The following is a 14,438-nucleotide window of genomic DNA, read 5'->3' on the forward strand; positions in this document are numbered from 1 at the left end:
ACGATGGATCCCCTCCAACAACTACTCTACTCCTGGTGTGATACTTCCTCACCGCCCCCCCAACCACTTCTCAGAAGTAACCATTCCAACGGGCCTATCCACAAATTACCTTCATCTTCTATGGGTTGCGATGCAAACAATGGCAGGCAGAAGGAGGGAAGCAAAAAGGAAAGAAAAAAACCAAGACAATATAAGAAAGAGCTAATCCAGACAACAGACCAGTCCATTCTTCCAGAAAACAGAGCTGAAACTTTGTTAGAAATCTATTTCTTGGAGGCGGAGTCTGGACTCAGGGAAGGAGTCTGATATAGAAAAAGGGAATGTGGTTGGGACTGACAGCCAGGGGGCCTCAAACTCTGCTTCTGTCGCAGGCTAGTTGTTGGTCTTGAAAAAGTCACTTCACTTGCTCATCTCACTTGACATTCTGTAAAAAGTGGGAGTTGGACTAGATAAGCTCTACTAGCAATTTCCACTAAGACACTTCTGAGATTCTACCTCTGCAGGTTTTTTCCAAGTAGGAATACTCTGTTTCAGAAGAGGTACTTGAGTCATTTTCAACCTAGGGCCGGAACTTTTTTTGAGCTTCTTTACTCTGAAGCAAAACGTACCTGCTGTCACACATGACTCTCAAGGCAGGAACAAGTGATTGCTATTATGCAACTAAATACTAGGAACTGCCTAGGTTATGAATAATGACTAACATTTCTCGAGCACCTGTGTCTATCTACATCTTTCACAAAGGACATTGTTCTTCTTCACATCCTTTGGCAACTCATGAAGAATTGTCACTCACCAAAATCACCTAAATTTAAAACTATATATTCTGTGTTTGCATTTCAAGGTCTACCGACTCTTAGAAATTCAATCCCCGCAAACATACAACCTACCATGTAAAATACAATTTCCCTTTTGGGGGGGGTAGATGTACTTTCTCCACCCTTGATTCAGGTACACACCCCATGCCCCATTCAAGGTCTTCTGCTTGTTTCCTCCTCCATCTTCTTTCCTCTATCTTTTCCTTCCAAATCACCCATCATCCACTCAGATTCCACACCTCCCCACTCCAGGTTGTTAGTGAGTACAGACAGACCCAAGTGTGCAGAACAACTTGCAAGGACTTGGAAGACTGGAGAAAACCTTCCCTCAGGGCCACAGAGGATGGTCCAGCCCCTGACCACCAGTCACCTCTTGAATCTATGTCTTATAGACAGAGCATAGATCCCCGACATTCCTTGAGATGAGCTATTCCTGATGGAGGTGGTGGTAGTGGCAGGGGCTTACCAGAGAGAGGAAATGATAGGAAATGAGCTTAGCACATGGCACGCTGCGATTTCAGCTTCCTGAGATATAAAAGAGGAGGAACTGAGATGGTCTCTCAATGCGTTTTTGGTTTTGTTTTTTTGCGGTACGCGGGCCTCTCACTGTTGTGGCCTCTCCCACTGCGGAGCACAGGCTCCGGACACGCAGGCTCAGCGGCCATGGCTCACGGGCCCAGCCGCTCCGTGGCATGTGGGGTCTTCCCGGACCGGGGCACGAACCTGTGTCCCCTGCATCGGCAGGCGGACTCTCAACCACTGCGCCACCAAGGAAGCCCCCTCAATGCTTTTTATCCACAGCACTTAATGCATTGACTGGCACACAGCAAGGATGGGGAAAGATTTGCTGAATAAAAAAATGAATGAAGGGTCACACCAGCAAGGATAATCAGGGGACCTCAGCCTGGTTTCCAATGAGAACAAGTTCAGGTGTGATATGGATGGGGCTGGGGGTCGGTAGTGAGGTAGGGATGGAAGGGGGAAGGTGAAATCTCCAAGTGGAACTTAGCGCTGGGGGAATTCTAAAGAGCAGGTGTTTCTTACATCAGATTCCTGATCATCTGTCTATTCAGTCAGATCTGTCAGCAGTCTCAGTTTCAGAGAGCAGATTTCAGAGAGCTGGCAGTTTCAGAGAGCTGGCAAGGAGCTAGGCAGGATCTCAGGGTCCTGGTCCTCTGGAGTCTGGGGAAGCTGAAGGGAACTACCAGAAACCCTAAAGAGAAGCTTTGGAATCATCCTCTGAGAACATCCCATTCACAGCCAACTACAGTCACCTCCAACGATTTTACTGACTTTGGAAACGCAAAGGGAAAGAAACATCTTGTTGACCTGCATCTTTGATGTGAAATTCTCTTCTTCCCTGTCTTCTTCTAGGACATCTCTCATTTTGTTTTTTCCTCTCTCTCAAACCATTTATCTTAGCCTCCTTCACCTGTTCTTTTTCCTCTACCCACCAGCTGGTTCCCCAGAATTCTACCCTTGGGAGTTGGCTTCTTTCCTTTTCTTTACACTCTGCCTGGTTTGTGACACCTACTCCCAAGCCTTCTACTACCATAAATACCCAAATTGATATTTCTAGCCCTAACCACTCTGAGCTCCAGAGCCCCATTTGCAACCGCATCTGTACCTTTGTGTCTATAGCACCTAAAACATGTCTCAAACCAGATTTGTTGCCTCACCCTCTAAATCACCCTATCTTCGTATGTCCTATCTCAGTTCATAATGTCTCCACCATTCTAGTTTCCCAAGGAAATCCTGGGCTACCTTTATGGTCCCCTACCCTTCACACCCCACAGATTATAAATCCTGTCAATTCAATTTCCAAAACCTCTCTAGTATCTGGCTCTCGGGTATTTTAACCCAAGCCCGATTTATCTTTCATCTGGACTATTACAACCACCTTCTAACTGGCTTCCAGGCCTAGTTTTTCTCTGCTCCATTCCCCTTTATACTGACTTCTCTGCCTTATAATGTTATTTCCCATAACCTCTAGGAAACAGTCTGGCCCTAATTTCCACACTCTCATCTCTCACTGCGCCTTTTCTGTCTCCTTCCCACCAGTCTCCAGCCCCCCTGTGCCTTAGGATCTGAATTTCATGCTGTTCTCTCTGACTTAGAATGCTCTTCCCTCTTCTACACCTAGAGAATCTTTATTCATTCTTTAAGTTCTGCCTTAATTGTCACCTCCTCTGCTTTCCTCAACCTTCTTAAGTTACAGTAATTTTTTCTTGGTGGTCCCACAGAGCTTTTTTTCAAACCTCTACTATGGCACTAATTGCATTATTAAATCATGTTTATGGTTTATATGCCTTTCTCTCTTGAGGAAGGCTGAGCTCCTGGAGAAGAAAGACAATTTTCTTTGCATCGCGAACACGTTCCTGGCCTATAGTAGGCAACTCAGTAAATGCCCACTGGAAGAATGAATAAAATAATGTCAGATCTAAAGTTAGGCCCAACTATGGGCCAACTGTTTCCTTTGGTAGACAAAATATTTCCTTTTCTTTCGAAGCTAGATAGCATCAAGTTACTCATTTAGTTGGGGGGAGGGGTGGTGGTGAGATGATTCAAGAAACCCAAATTGAAATTAAAATCTGCCTCCATCTTCATTTGCAGTGTGATATTAAATCATTTGAGCTGTCTACTGGTCTCCCTACCTCTCAACCTGTAGAAGAGTATCGCGCCCTTCTTGTTTGCCCTTTAAATTTAATTCAGGTCCCCTCTGTCTGGTTATATCACCTCCTCCTCTTCACACTTAGATATTGCATCTATCTCTTGCATCACACTTAATCATAACACGACATTTAGTCATAACTTTCTATCTTCCACACTAGATTGTCAGTCCCCTGAGGGCAAGGATTACATCTAATTACCTTTGTACTCCCAACTCCTCTTATAATAGGTCATAATAGTTGCCCATAAGTACGCCGGGAAATGTCTGCATGTTTTTCTGAAAAAATGGCATTACCCAGGGAAATTTTCATGGAGATAAAACATATACAATTTTTTTTTCTGGTCTTGTTTCTCAAAGATTTCAATTGTCAAGATGCGTTATAAGAGGCCCCAAAGAGATAGGTAACTGTGCAGAACTGGCTGAAGACCTTGGACAAAGCACTTCGTAGGTGATGGAGGGAAGAGCCTCTCTACCTTGCTTACTTCACAAAGTGAAGCTTGAGGGAGAAGAGATGGAAGAGAGAGGATAATAGAGAGAAAGGGAGCGGGGAGGGGAAGGAGAAGAAAGCAAAGAGAAGGGAGGCCAGCTGTACTGTGGTCGAACTAGTTCTCCAGGGCGGCTAAAATCTGATGAGGCAAAAAGAGGAGAAAGGAAAGGCATGCAGGCAATTCAAGGACAGGTTGATTAAGAAAGGAGACAGCAGATGCTGCGGTTTCGGAAATCCAGCAACCCTGTGTGGTTCTACGTGTGGTCGCCTGTGTTTAAAGAGACTGTACACAAAAGCAGCCATTCAAGGCAGGTGTCTTTCCTTCTCTCTCCCTGCTTCCTGCCCAGGATAAGAGAATAAACAGAGAGCCAATGCGCACAGTAAATATTTCTGAATGGGGCACCGTCAACACGGAAGTAGGATTCTAAACAATCGTGCTACCTGATTCATACAGAAGGTTTATCCCGCAAAACCTGAAAAGAAATCTGAAACCTTCGGCCGCCTCTGGCCATCTGTGCTGTCAGCTTCCTCCCGGCGTGCTCCGCACTGCTGTGAGCTGCGATGGTGGTGTTTCTCTCAGCTTCCCACTGCGTGTGGCAATAGCTGGTCCTGGTGGAGTTCACTGCCACCGTTGCTTTATGTACAGGAATGTTTATTCTTCCACTGGGGCAACTGAACACAATGGGAGTTGTTACACAAACAGCTGGTGATTCTGTAGAAGGGGAGATGTCCCTTCAATTAAAAAGGTACCAAGGAGCAATTTCTCTCCCCCAGGGGCTGGGCTCAGGGCACTAACTTCCTTTCTCATTTAACCAGCATTGTGGTTGTATTTTGCAGCAAAGCACATCATACCAATTTGAAAATTATACTAATAATGCATACTCGTTAGACGACTCCCCACCGTTGTAATTGCCCTGTATTGTTCTTCTTTTCCATTCATTTATTCTTTAGAATATCAATAGTCCTGAAGAGTTTTTTAAAGGGAGAAGAATTTGACCATAGAGCACTGGGGAAAGCAAAACAAAACAAAACCAGAGAAGCCAAACGTTCCGGAACAGAAAAGCACACGAGGCAGTGAAAACATCCTTGCGTTGAACAAAAACGCTGTCCATGTCACCCCCAAGTCACCAGAACTGGGATCGGAGAGGTGGTTGACGTCAACCCCTTTTACAGGTGGGAACACTGAGGCCCAGGGAAGGAAAAGGATGTATAGGAGTCCAGACAGCCAACCAGTGAGAGCAGAGTGAAAGCCCAAGGCGGGGTTCTGAAAGAAAGGTACACGGAGTTTGCTTTCATCGTGCATTACCCCTGGGCCACCTGTGGGGTGAGGGCCAAACCTAGAGCCTGTCAACTATCTGTAGAGAATTATTCACCCAGGCCAAGAAGAGGCACACCGGCTCCTCAGAAAGTCACTGTGGAGGATGTGCAGCCAGCTAGAGCCAGTGGCTGACTTCAGAGTGCCAGGTGGCAGAACTTGACATTCATCTATTCCTGCACAGAATTTAATAGGGTGCTGTGCGCACAGTAGGAGCTCAGACAATTTCTGGATGTTCATCTGAGGTACTTCACCATAAGCCTCATCCTCTTACGCAGCAGGTGGCAAAAAGAACATGACAGCAAAGTCACCAGCAAAACGGGATGTTAGCCAGAGGACCAACAAGGACGGACATCACCTACATAGCCTGAGCTCTTGACAGAAGGTCCAGAGGACACAGGCTGCTGCTACATCTATCCCTCCATCTTCCAGGGAAGAGAAAATTCAGAGATTCTCCCATAAGTCTCTGGGAAAACCCCCAGTGGAACCTGGAGAACTTCCCAATGAAGAAGACAAGGGCTTTCAGCCCTGAGGGGGCCACAGCCATCTCATTCTCCCAACAGCAACTCTGTCCTGCCTGGGACCCTGCCCGTCACATGCAGGAGCCGTTCTTCAGTGCACTTTATTTTTTTCTCTCCAGGGCTGGAGTCTGATTCCATTTGAGATGAATCAGAAGACAACCATATGGTACCCCTTCAACTCTCCAGCCTGGCCATTTATTACAGCCAGCAGTTTGGATGGCCCTGCTCTGCTCCGGGGGCCCGCTTCCACTCGGCCGGCAACCCCGGGGCAGTTTGCGGGGACAAGATGCTGAGGAAGGAGGCTATCAGCCTCTACTCCACGGCCACAGCTCAGTGAGGAGCAGAGATATAAAAGTGGGGGACAACCGGGAACCCCGAGACAAAGGGAGTCACGTGGAATGAAATCACCGTTGGAGTAGCAGTCACGCCTCCCTCCTCACTGAGGGATTACAGGCGTTCCCCAACTGTTTTCTGCACCCCTAACCCTCACAAGGATCTACGGAGCTACATACTATTATTGTTGTGGACGAAGAATGTCACCTGCCATTTCAGTAAACAAAGGATGTCGCAACCATCAAGCCAGCAGCCACTGCAGCCGTCCCCAACTGTGCACCCTGAGGGGACTCAGGATGGAGAAAAGCAGGATCCTGGCCCCAGACAGCTGAGGTGCATTTCCAAGGAATGATTTCAGTGAGCCCAGACTCTTGGCATTTTCCCATACATAGAAAAGTGCTAAACCCACTAACCTGAGATGTCTGGTTTTCTTTAATTAATAGCAATCTTTTGATGTTCTGACCACCTGGTTTTTACTGCAAAACTCCTATATACCCTGGGTCCTCCCTCACCTCTTGAGAGCCGTCCCCCAGAGCTATCTGAGAGGCTGCCTCTCGGGCTTGAGTCCTCAGCAAGTCCCCCGAACAAAACAAAATTCTCAACTTCTAGGTTGGGCATTTTTTTCAGTCAACACTATCAACAGCGTACAGACAGGTGAACTGAGGCTCAGGGCGTTCAGCAACGTACCCAAGGTCACCAGCTGGGAAGAGGCAGAGCTGGGATTCAAACCCAGGCTGTGCCGACAGCTGCCACGGTGAGACGTCTGTGTATCAGGCAGAGGGTGACTGGGTCTCTTCAGTTTCTGCCTGCCCTAGAAGAGGGTCACACCCTCACATACATGCACACCAGATGCCCGCCCGGACGAGCGGGGCGCTGAGCTCCGCCTCCACTGTCAGCAGGAGCAGAGCTGGTGGGAGACACAGGGTTCCCTCGGTTTGTTGCCTCTCTGAAAAGCAAAGCCCTTAGCGCTGAGCACTCTTGTCCACTCAGTGAAAAGCAGTTAGAGTTTGAGGCCGCCAAGGGCGGGGTAGTGACAAAAACCGCAGGATAGAGTCATGAGGCAGGATGCTCTTCACTCTCTGGGGCACTGAATTTGAACCTGTTTTCTCATGAAATTATCAATGTCTGAAACTTAACAGTGATTAGGTACATGAATCCGCTTTGTCATCTCTAAAGTGATCTAAAAATCTAAGGTAGTATTAGGGCATAACAGGAAATTTTCACAGACGCTGTGTGCAAGGGGTTATCATTACCTTATTAGCCCATCCAAATACATTAAGGTCTACTCAGCAATAAAAGGAGACAAACTACTGCTACATGCAACATGGATGAGTTTCATAAATATCAGGAGAGAAGCCAGGCAGGCACAGGAGTAGGCATTGTATGATTCCGCTCGTATGCAGATCGAGAAAATGTGAACTCATCTCCGGTGACACGAGGTGGGTCGCTGCTTGCCCAGGGATAGGGGTGGAGAAGGAATTGACTGCAAGGGGGCAAAAGGAAACTTACAGGAGCGAAGGACACGTGCTATCTTGCAGAGGTGATGCCACAGGTATATTTATTTGTCAAAACTCATCAATCTTGAAATAGGTTTAGCTTATTGTACATAAATTATACCTCAGGAAAGTGAAAAATGAATGTATGCCAAGGTCTTCCCTTTGGAGCCAGGTCCTCTGGGTAGCCTGGGAAGTTCACTGGACTTGCAGTTCTAGACCAACGCTGTCATGGCAACATGGCCTCACACAGGGCATGCCCCGGAAGTCCTATGAGACTTAAGTCACCTAATCTTTAAAATGAGGCTTTTCTCAGGGCTTCCCAGGACTTTTTCAGGTCCAGTGGTTAAGAATCCACCTCCAATGCAGGGGACATGGGTTGGATCCCTGGTTGGGGAACCAAGATCCCACATGCCGCAGAGCAACTAAGCCCGCATGTCACAACTACTGAGCTCGTGCACCTCAACTACAGAGCCCGCGTGCCGCAACTAAGACCCGACACAGCCAAAAATAAATTAAATAAATAAATATTTTAAAAATAAATAAATAAAGCGAGGCTTTTCTCAAGATCAAGAGGGATATTTAGGGCACGTGAGAGCAACTTTTCACCCACAAAATCACACACACGTGTAAGGGGGGAGTGCTGTGTGGGTGAACGGCCATGACGGGTGGAGTAGAGACTTGCTTGCCCCATCCCCCTCTAAGATCCCTTCACTCCACGTGGGCTTTGGTTGGTCTCCTCCTTCTGCCCAAGGCCCCTGGGAACGCAGCTGCAGCACCCACCCAGAATCAGCCACGATTCGGAGATGCTGAGCTGACCAGGTACTTTCAGGGGATCCAATGTCCACCAGCAGGTAAGCTGGAGAAACCGGATGCTTGAATTCACGGGCTCTGCAAGATGCCTCTCAGTTCCTTGTGTTGCCAGCTCCGAGCTGCTTTTATCTTTGGGCAGTGATGCATAGCTAATGCTGACTGTCCAAAGCAAAGTCAAAGGCACTTAGTCCAGCTCCTTCCTTCCGCCACTGTCCTGCTCTTTCGCTGGGCATTGTTCAGATATCAACAACCTAACAGCACATGTAAATCCTTGCTGGAGATTTACCACCACGATCTCACCTCCTTCCTTTTCTTTTCATCCAACACCATAATACCGTAATCCTATCTACCTTGGGTCCAGATTATATTTTTAACTTAGTTCTAAGTCCCTTCCTGCCCCTCAGCTCATTCGGTCTTCACAAAGCCTCGTGAGTTACACAGCACAGAAGCTGAACAGGATATTGAGGAAAGGGGTTCAACAGAAGACCTAAATGCTTCAAGTGTCGGTCAGAAGCTGGGCTGGGACTCAGGGCATCAGACCCCGGCCAGAGGGTCCTTTTGTAAAATTCTACTTCTCAATCATTAGAGAACATTCGAGAGCCATGCGCTGTAGACAAAGTATTAGCCATAGGCAGTCTCGAACGAATGGAACCAAAACAAAAGGCCAGAGTTGTGTCAGTGGGGCCTCATCAAATTCAGTTGCTGGGTGGCTGCTCTCAGAGTTCCAGTGGCAGAGAAGCCGCCGCTGCCCCCCAAAACCACAGAGGCAAGTAAGAAAAGCAAGTAGGGAACACAAAGCAACACGCCAAGGGGGTAAGGTTGGGGGGGATAAATTGGGAGACTGGGATTGACATATACACGCTACTATATATAAACCGGATAACTAACAGAGGCCTGCTGTGTGGCACAGGGAACTCTGCTCGGTGCTCTGTGCTGGCCGCTGTGGGAGGGGAACCTGCAAGGGGGGGTGGACATATCAATACATGTATTATGGCTGGTTCACTTTGCTGTACACCTCAGGCTGGCACAACGTGGTAAATCAACTGTACTCCAATAAAAATTTAAAAAAAAAGATACAAAAGACAACAACAAAAAAGGCAACACTCGGTCAGAATTCACCCTGCCTTCCTGGGTGATCCATTCGGGCCCTTCCTGGCCCCAGGCCTTTCCCAGCACACACACTCTTCCTTTTCCTTCCGACCTACCTCACTCCAGTCTTGACAAAGCTGGGCCTTTATTTTTAGAACTTTGGGGAAAAGGAAGAGCTAAGGGCATAGAAAGAAAAAGGAAGGGACAGGCCATTTTGGCCCCTTGAAAGCTTCCTTCCTGAGGCCTCCCTAACACCTCCGTGCCTTGTGCTTGCGTGTGTGCGTGCATGCACACACACACGCACGCGCGCACACACACGATATAAACGGCCAGTTCTCGAACCTTCTCCACATGGCTGCTGTTCTTCTACAGCAGCGTCTAAGTTGGACCAAAGGTCATACGGTTGGGTGGAAAAAACCTAGCACGGCTCCAGGGGCATAAGGAGCTAGAGGAACATACCTGACTCCTCTCAGTAGCCGTCAAGCACTTAATAAGCATGCGCTAATTAATCCTGCTCCCCTCAGAGGGAGCCGGCCAGGCCCTGAGGGCTTGAGTGACTTATCCAAGGCCAGAGCACAGCACAGGCTGCATGGGACCTGGGCCTTGCTGGCATCGGTGCTCTCTACGGTCCACCCAGAGCCCAGTGGAAGGGCCCTTCTTGCTGCTGCACAAGATCAGACGCAGTTACACCCAGAAGGGAAACCAGAGCTGCCAGCCCTGGTTACCACCATTCCCTCCAAAGGGCTGTGTTCCAGACCTCGGTCTCATTCCTTCTTGAAACATCACAGCCTGGTCTTCCTGAATCCAGGAAACCATCACTGCTCTCTCCCACTTTCCATTTCATCACGCTCCTTCCTCCAGGCTTAAAGCCTAAGAAAGAGGCTTCTCAGAAGTGGAGCCCGGTGCCTTTGCTCTCTTTCTTCACAACTCTCCAGAATGAAGTTAAAAGTCTGCTCTCTGCACAGATGTAGAGCACAAACGTACCGATACCAAGGAGGGAAAGCAGCGGGGTGTGTGTGTGTGTGTGTGTGTGTGTGTGTGTGTGTGTGTGTGATGAATTGGGAGATTGGGATTGACATGTATACACTGATGTGTATAAAATGGATGACTAATAAGAACCTGCTGTATAAAAAATAAATAAAATAAATTCAAAAAAAAAGTCTGCTCTCTGGAATCTCAGATGGCCCTGGGGAGAAGTCCCTCTTCTTACTGACCTGATTAAGTTATTAAGAGGAAGGCTGACCACATCAGCCTCTCTTGGCTGAAGTAGAAGAGATGCCAGCCCAGGTAGGGAGTAGACTAGATCAGATGACCGCCAAGGGCTCTGACGCTCCAAGACAGAGAATTTGAGAAGACAGAAGAGCAAGCCTACCCCCTCCCCAGGATGTTTCCTCATGACCCACTCTGTCACGTTTCCAGTAAAGAGAGGCAGTGCTAGTAATAATAGTAGCTGTGATAGGCTGAAAGGGGCTCCTCCCAAAATATTCATGCCCTAATTCCTGGAACCTGTGAAAAGAGGGTTTTGTGAATGAGATTAAGTTAAAGACCTTGAGATGGGGAGATTATCCTGAATTATCTGGGGAGGCCCTAAATGCAATCACAGTGTCTTCATAGGAAAGAGGCAGAGGGAGATTTGACACAGAAAGAAAAGAAGGCAAGGCAACCACAGAAGCAGAGATTGGAGGGATGCTGCCACAAGCCAAAGAATGCCAGCAGACGCCAGGAGCTGGAAGAGGCAAGGAATAGATTCTCCCTTAGAACCTCCGGAGGGGGCAAAGCCCTGCCAACACCTTGATTTCAGCCCAGGTATGCTGATTTAGGGCTTCTGGCCTTCAGAACTGTGAGAGAATAAATTTCTGTGTTTTTAAACAACCCGGAATGGGGTAATTTGTTAAAACAGAAACTAATACAGTAGCTAACACTTAAAGATCACCCACTGTGTGCCAGGCACTGCTCTAAGTGTTTTACCCACATTAACTCATTACATCCTGGTTCTGGATGTGAGGCCTGAGCTGAGCCGACACATGCCTGAGTTTGAATCCCAGGTTCACTGCTCACTGTTGTGACCCTGAGCAAGTTATGCAACCTCTCTAAACCTCTGTTCCCCAGTTTATAAAATGGGCATATAATTACCTTTCTCACTGGGCTGCTGGGAGGATAAAATGGATAATAAATGTGAACTGCTTAGAACAGTACATAGTAAGTACTCACCAAATGCTAGTTATTATGAGATCTCAGGGACAGAACAAGCCAAAATGAAACCATCATCCTAGTGTTTCAGCACGTAGCCAAGGCCTCTTGGACCCAGTGCAGGAAACATGTCCTGTTAAAGCCACCTCAAAGAGCAAACACCACGGTCTGAAGAATTCAGTTAAGTATTTCTTCCCTTCATTAAGCAATTTAGGTCCTTAACGCTGGCCTCATTTTAGAAAAGGCGAATGCCAGGGGCTGTGCTAATTCTGCAGCCTTGCCCCACAGACTGCTGGCCCCTACCTGCCCCTTCTTAAGGACAGCTATGCACATCCATCATACGAAGGACCTGACTTGCAGCTTCCACACCTGGCACACCCCTGCAGAGCCCACCACATCTTCTCCCTGTAACTCTGGCGTCAGCAACTGGAAGTTAGTAGGAGGCAGAAATGTCAGTCCATTTTATGGCCTTCCAAGGCCACTCCGACCTGTCCCAGCAGGCTGGGTGGAATGACAAAATCAGGGATCAGCTTTGATCAAGAGATTACAGCCAAGTTACTAGTAAAGAATAAAGGTTTGCCCAGAGGCCAAGTAAGGGAGACCTAGCACTATCACCTGAAAAAAGGAAGAAGAAGACAAACTTTCCTCAAGTTGGCCCTTTCTGATAAAGTTTGCCCAGCTCCCTGTTCAGGTGATGTCATTCAAAGAAGCAGCGCCCTACAAGGATCCCAGGCCTTGTGTCCCAGCCTAAGAAATCTGCATGTGAGGAATTCACCGAGGGAAAAGGGCCTGGCCACCCAGCCTAGGCAGCGTTCCAGCCCCACGGGCTTGGGCGGCCAGCCTCCGAAGACTCCTGCTGCCGCTGCTGCCTGGTGCCGGCGACCAGGCCTCTTCCCAGCAAGCTGCTGGGGCAGCCACCTGCGCGCTCTCTGCCCTTCCCTACCCCGCCCTCCCGGAGGAAGAAGGATGAGGGAGGACTGCTCCCCTCCTCACTCTCAGGCACCCACAGATTCCTGCGCTGCCGTCACCGTTGACGAGAACTCAGGGCCCCTGGGGGAAGTGCTTCCCCTTCTCATTCCATCCTCCCCATCAATGAACACGAGGCAATCCCAACGCTCCCGCCCCTCCTACTCCGAGGGAGGCAGAACCCGAGAGCGACATCCGGAGCTGGAAGCCGCAGCAGTGGGAGGGCCGGCCTCCCTGCCCCGCCGTGCCTTGCCCTTTCCCAGCCATCAGAGGATCCCAAGCCAGCCCGGCGTTCCGGATCAAGAGGGTGCCCGAATCCTCGGTGGGGCCCCGCCTCCCCGGGGGCTCAGCGCTGGAGACCTCGGGGAGCCCGGGAGAGACTCGCTTAGCCCCACCCTCTGAGGCCGGGCGCGGGCCACCGTACCCGGGACTCGAACCCTGTGCCCTAGCCCTTAGGCATCCCGCACCCTTAGGCACGCCTCACCGTAGGCATCGCCAGCAAGCCCCCAGCCCAGCGCTCGGGCGCGGAGCCCTCCCCTGCACCCCCGCCAGGAGGAACCGAGTCCCGGGCCGCCCGCGCGCCCAGCCTACCCCCAACAGGTCGTGGGCAGCGGGGAACGCGCCGCCCGCCGGGCAGGCGCCAGGAGGCGAGCCGGAGCGAAGCCGAGGGCCGGTCGCTTGGGGCGGGAGGGGTCGCCCGGGCGGCGAGCCCGGCCACTTACGCGCGGGCTCTGGGGAACCCCATGGACAGGAGCACGTCCAGCGCCGATCCATGCTTGATGGTGCCGGGGCGCTGCTGGCGGTTCCTCCGCGGGGTGACTTTGCTGTACAGCTCCTCTCTCGCAGCCATGCCGAGCGGGCTGGGGTGGCCGTACTGAGCCATGCTCAGCGGCCAGCCATCGCCCGGGAAGGCGCCCAAGCCGGAGGGTCCCGGAGGGCGGAGGACTGGCCCGGAGCCGGGGCGGGGGCTCGGGGACCCGGTGCCGGGAGGGAGGCGACGGCGGCGCTCGGAGCTTCCCCGGTGTCGAGACTAACGCTTCCTGGTGAGGCCACCGGAGCCAGAACGGCCCGCCGCAAGCGGCTTCTCCCCGACCGGCCGTCAGCCCCTCGGGGCCCGGGTGCCCCCTGCACGGCGCCCGCAGCAGCCCTCTCTCCTCCGCCCCTCTCCTTCTCCGCTCCCAGCAGTCCGGGAATTTGCACTGAGTAATTTTTGAATGGATCAAAAAGGAAAAGGAGCCTTGTGGGCCGGCCCTGCCTGGCCTGTACCCGGGCCCCGCCCCTCTCTTAAAGCGGCAGCGCAGCCCGCGGCTGCTCCCGCAAGCTGTGGAGTCCAGGTGCTCTGGGCGGAGGATTCGAACCAGCGAGGGCTACCTGTGTACACTGGTTCCAGTTGGTTCCGGAGAGTCACTCCCAGCGCTCCAGCTTCTCCATGGCTGCCATCAAGGGACAGCTGGGCCTCAAGACACAAGATCAACCCATTTCAAGTTTCCTGTGGTTCTAGACGGGGTTTTATTAATGGAAATTGGGCGAACTGATGGATGACATTAATGCACCAGAAGGCCAAGCCATGAGGCCCAGATAAAACGTTTTGATTCCCAAAGACCCTGCAAAACCCAGAGGATTGGGTTACGGCTCCTGGAGACCAAGTTCCCATCAGCTGGATAAGGGCTACACTGAAGACCTTCTGTGTTCTCCGTGACCTCCGTGGCCTAGACGGTGACTTCAGGGCAAAGGGTGGAACCTGG

The 14,438-nt window shown here is 50.4% G+C and overlaps 1 protein-coding gene across 2 annotated transcripts in view; it reads right to left on the bottom strand.

The window, feature by feature from the left end:
* The window catches only part of UBASH3B (ubiquitin associated and SH3 domain containing B), a gene marked incomplete at both ends in the record, with an annotated part of 135,419 nt that extends 121,843 nt beyond the window's left edge, over positions 1-13,576 (bottom strand). Inside the window, one exon of one of the 2 annotated variants that reach the window (XM_082660318.1) lies at positions 13,416-13,576. In XM_082660318.1, coding sequence (XP_082516444.1) covers positions 13,416-13,576 — 161 coding nt within the window. The remainder of the gene's footprint in view (positions 1-13,415) is intronic. The other variant, XM_082660319.1, reaches the window with a different exon arrangement.
* Between the last annotated feature and the right edge of the window lie 862 nt (positions 13,577-14,438).

The sequence above is a fragment of the Grampus griseus genome (genome assembly GCF_964374135.1).
Source record: "Grampus griseus genome assembly, chromosome: 8".
NCBI lineage: Eukaryota > Metazoa > Chordata > Mammalia > Artiodactyla > Delphinidae > Grampus > Grampus griseus.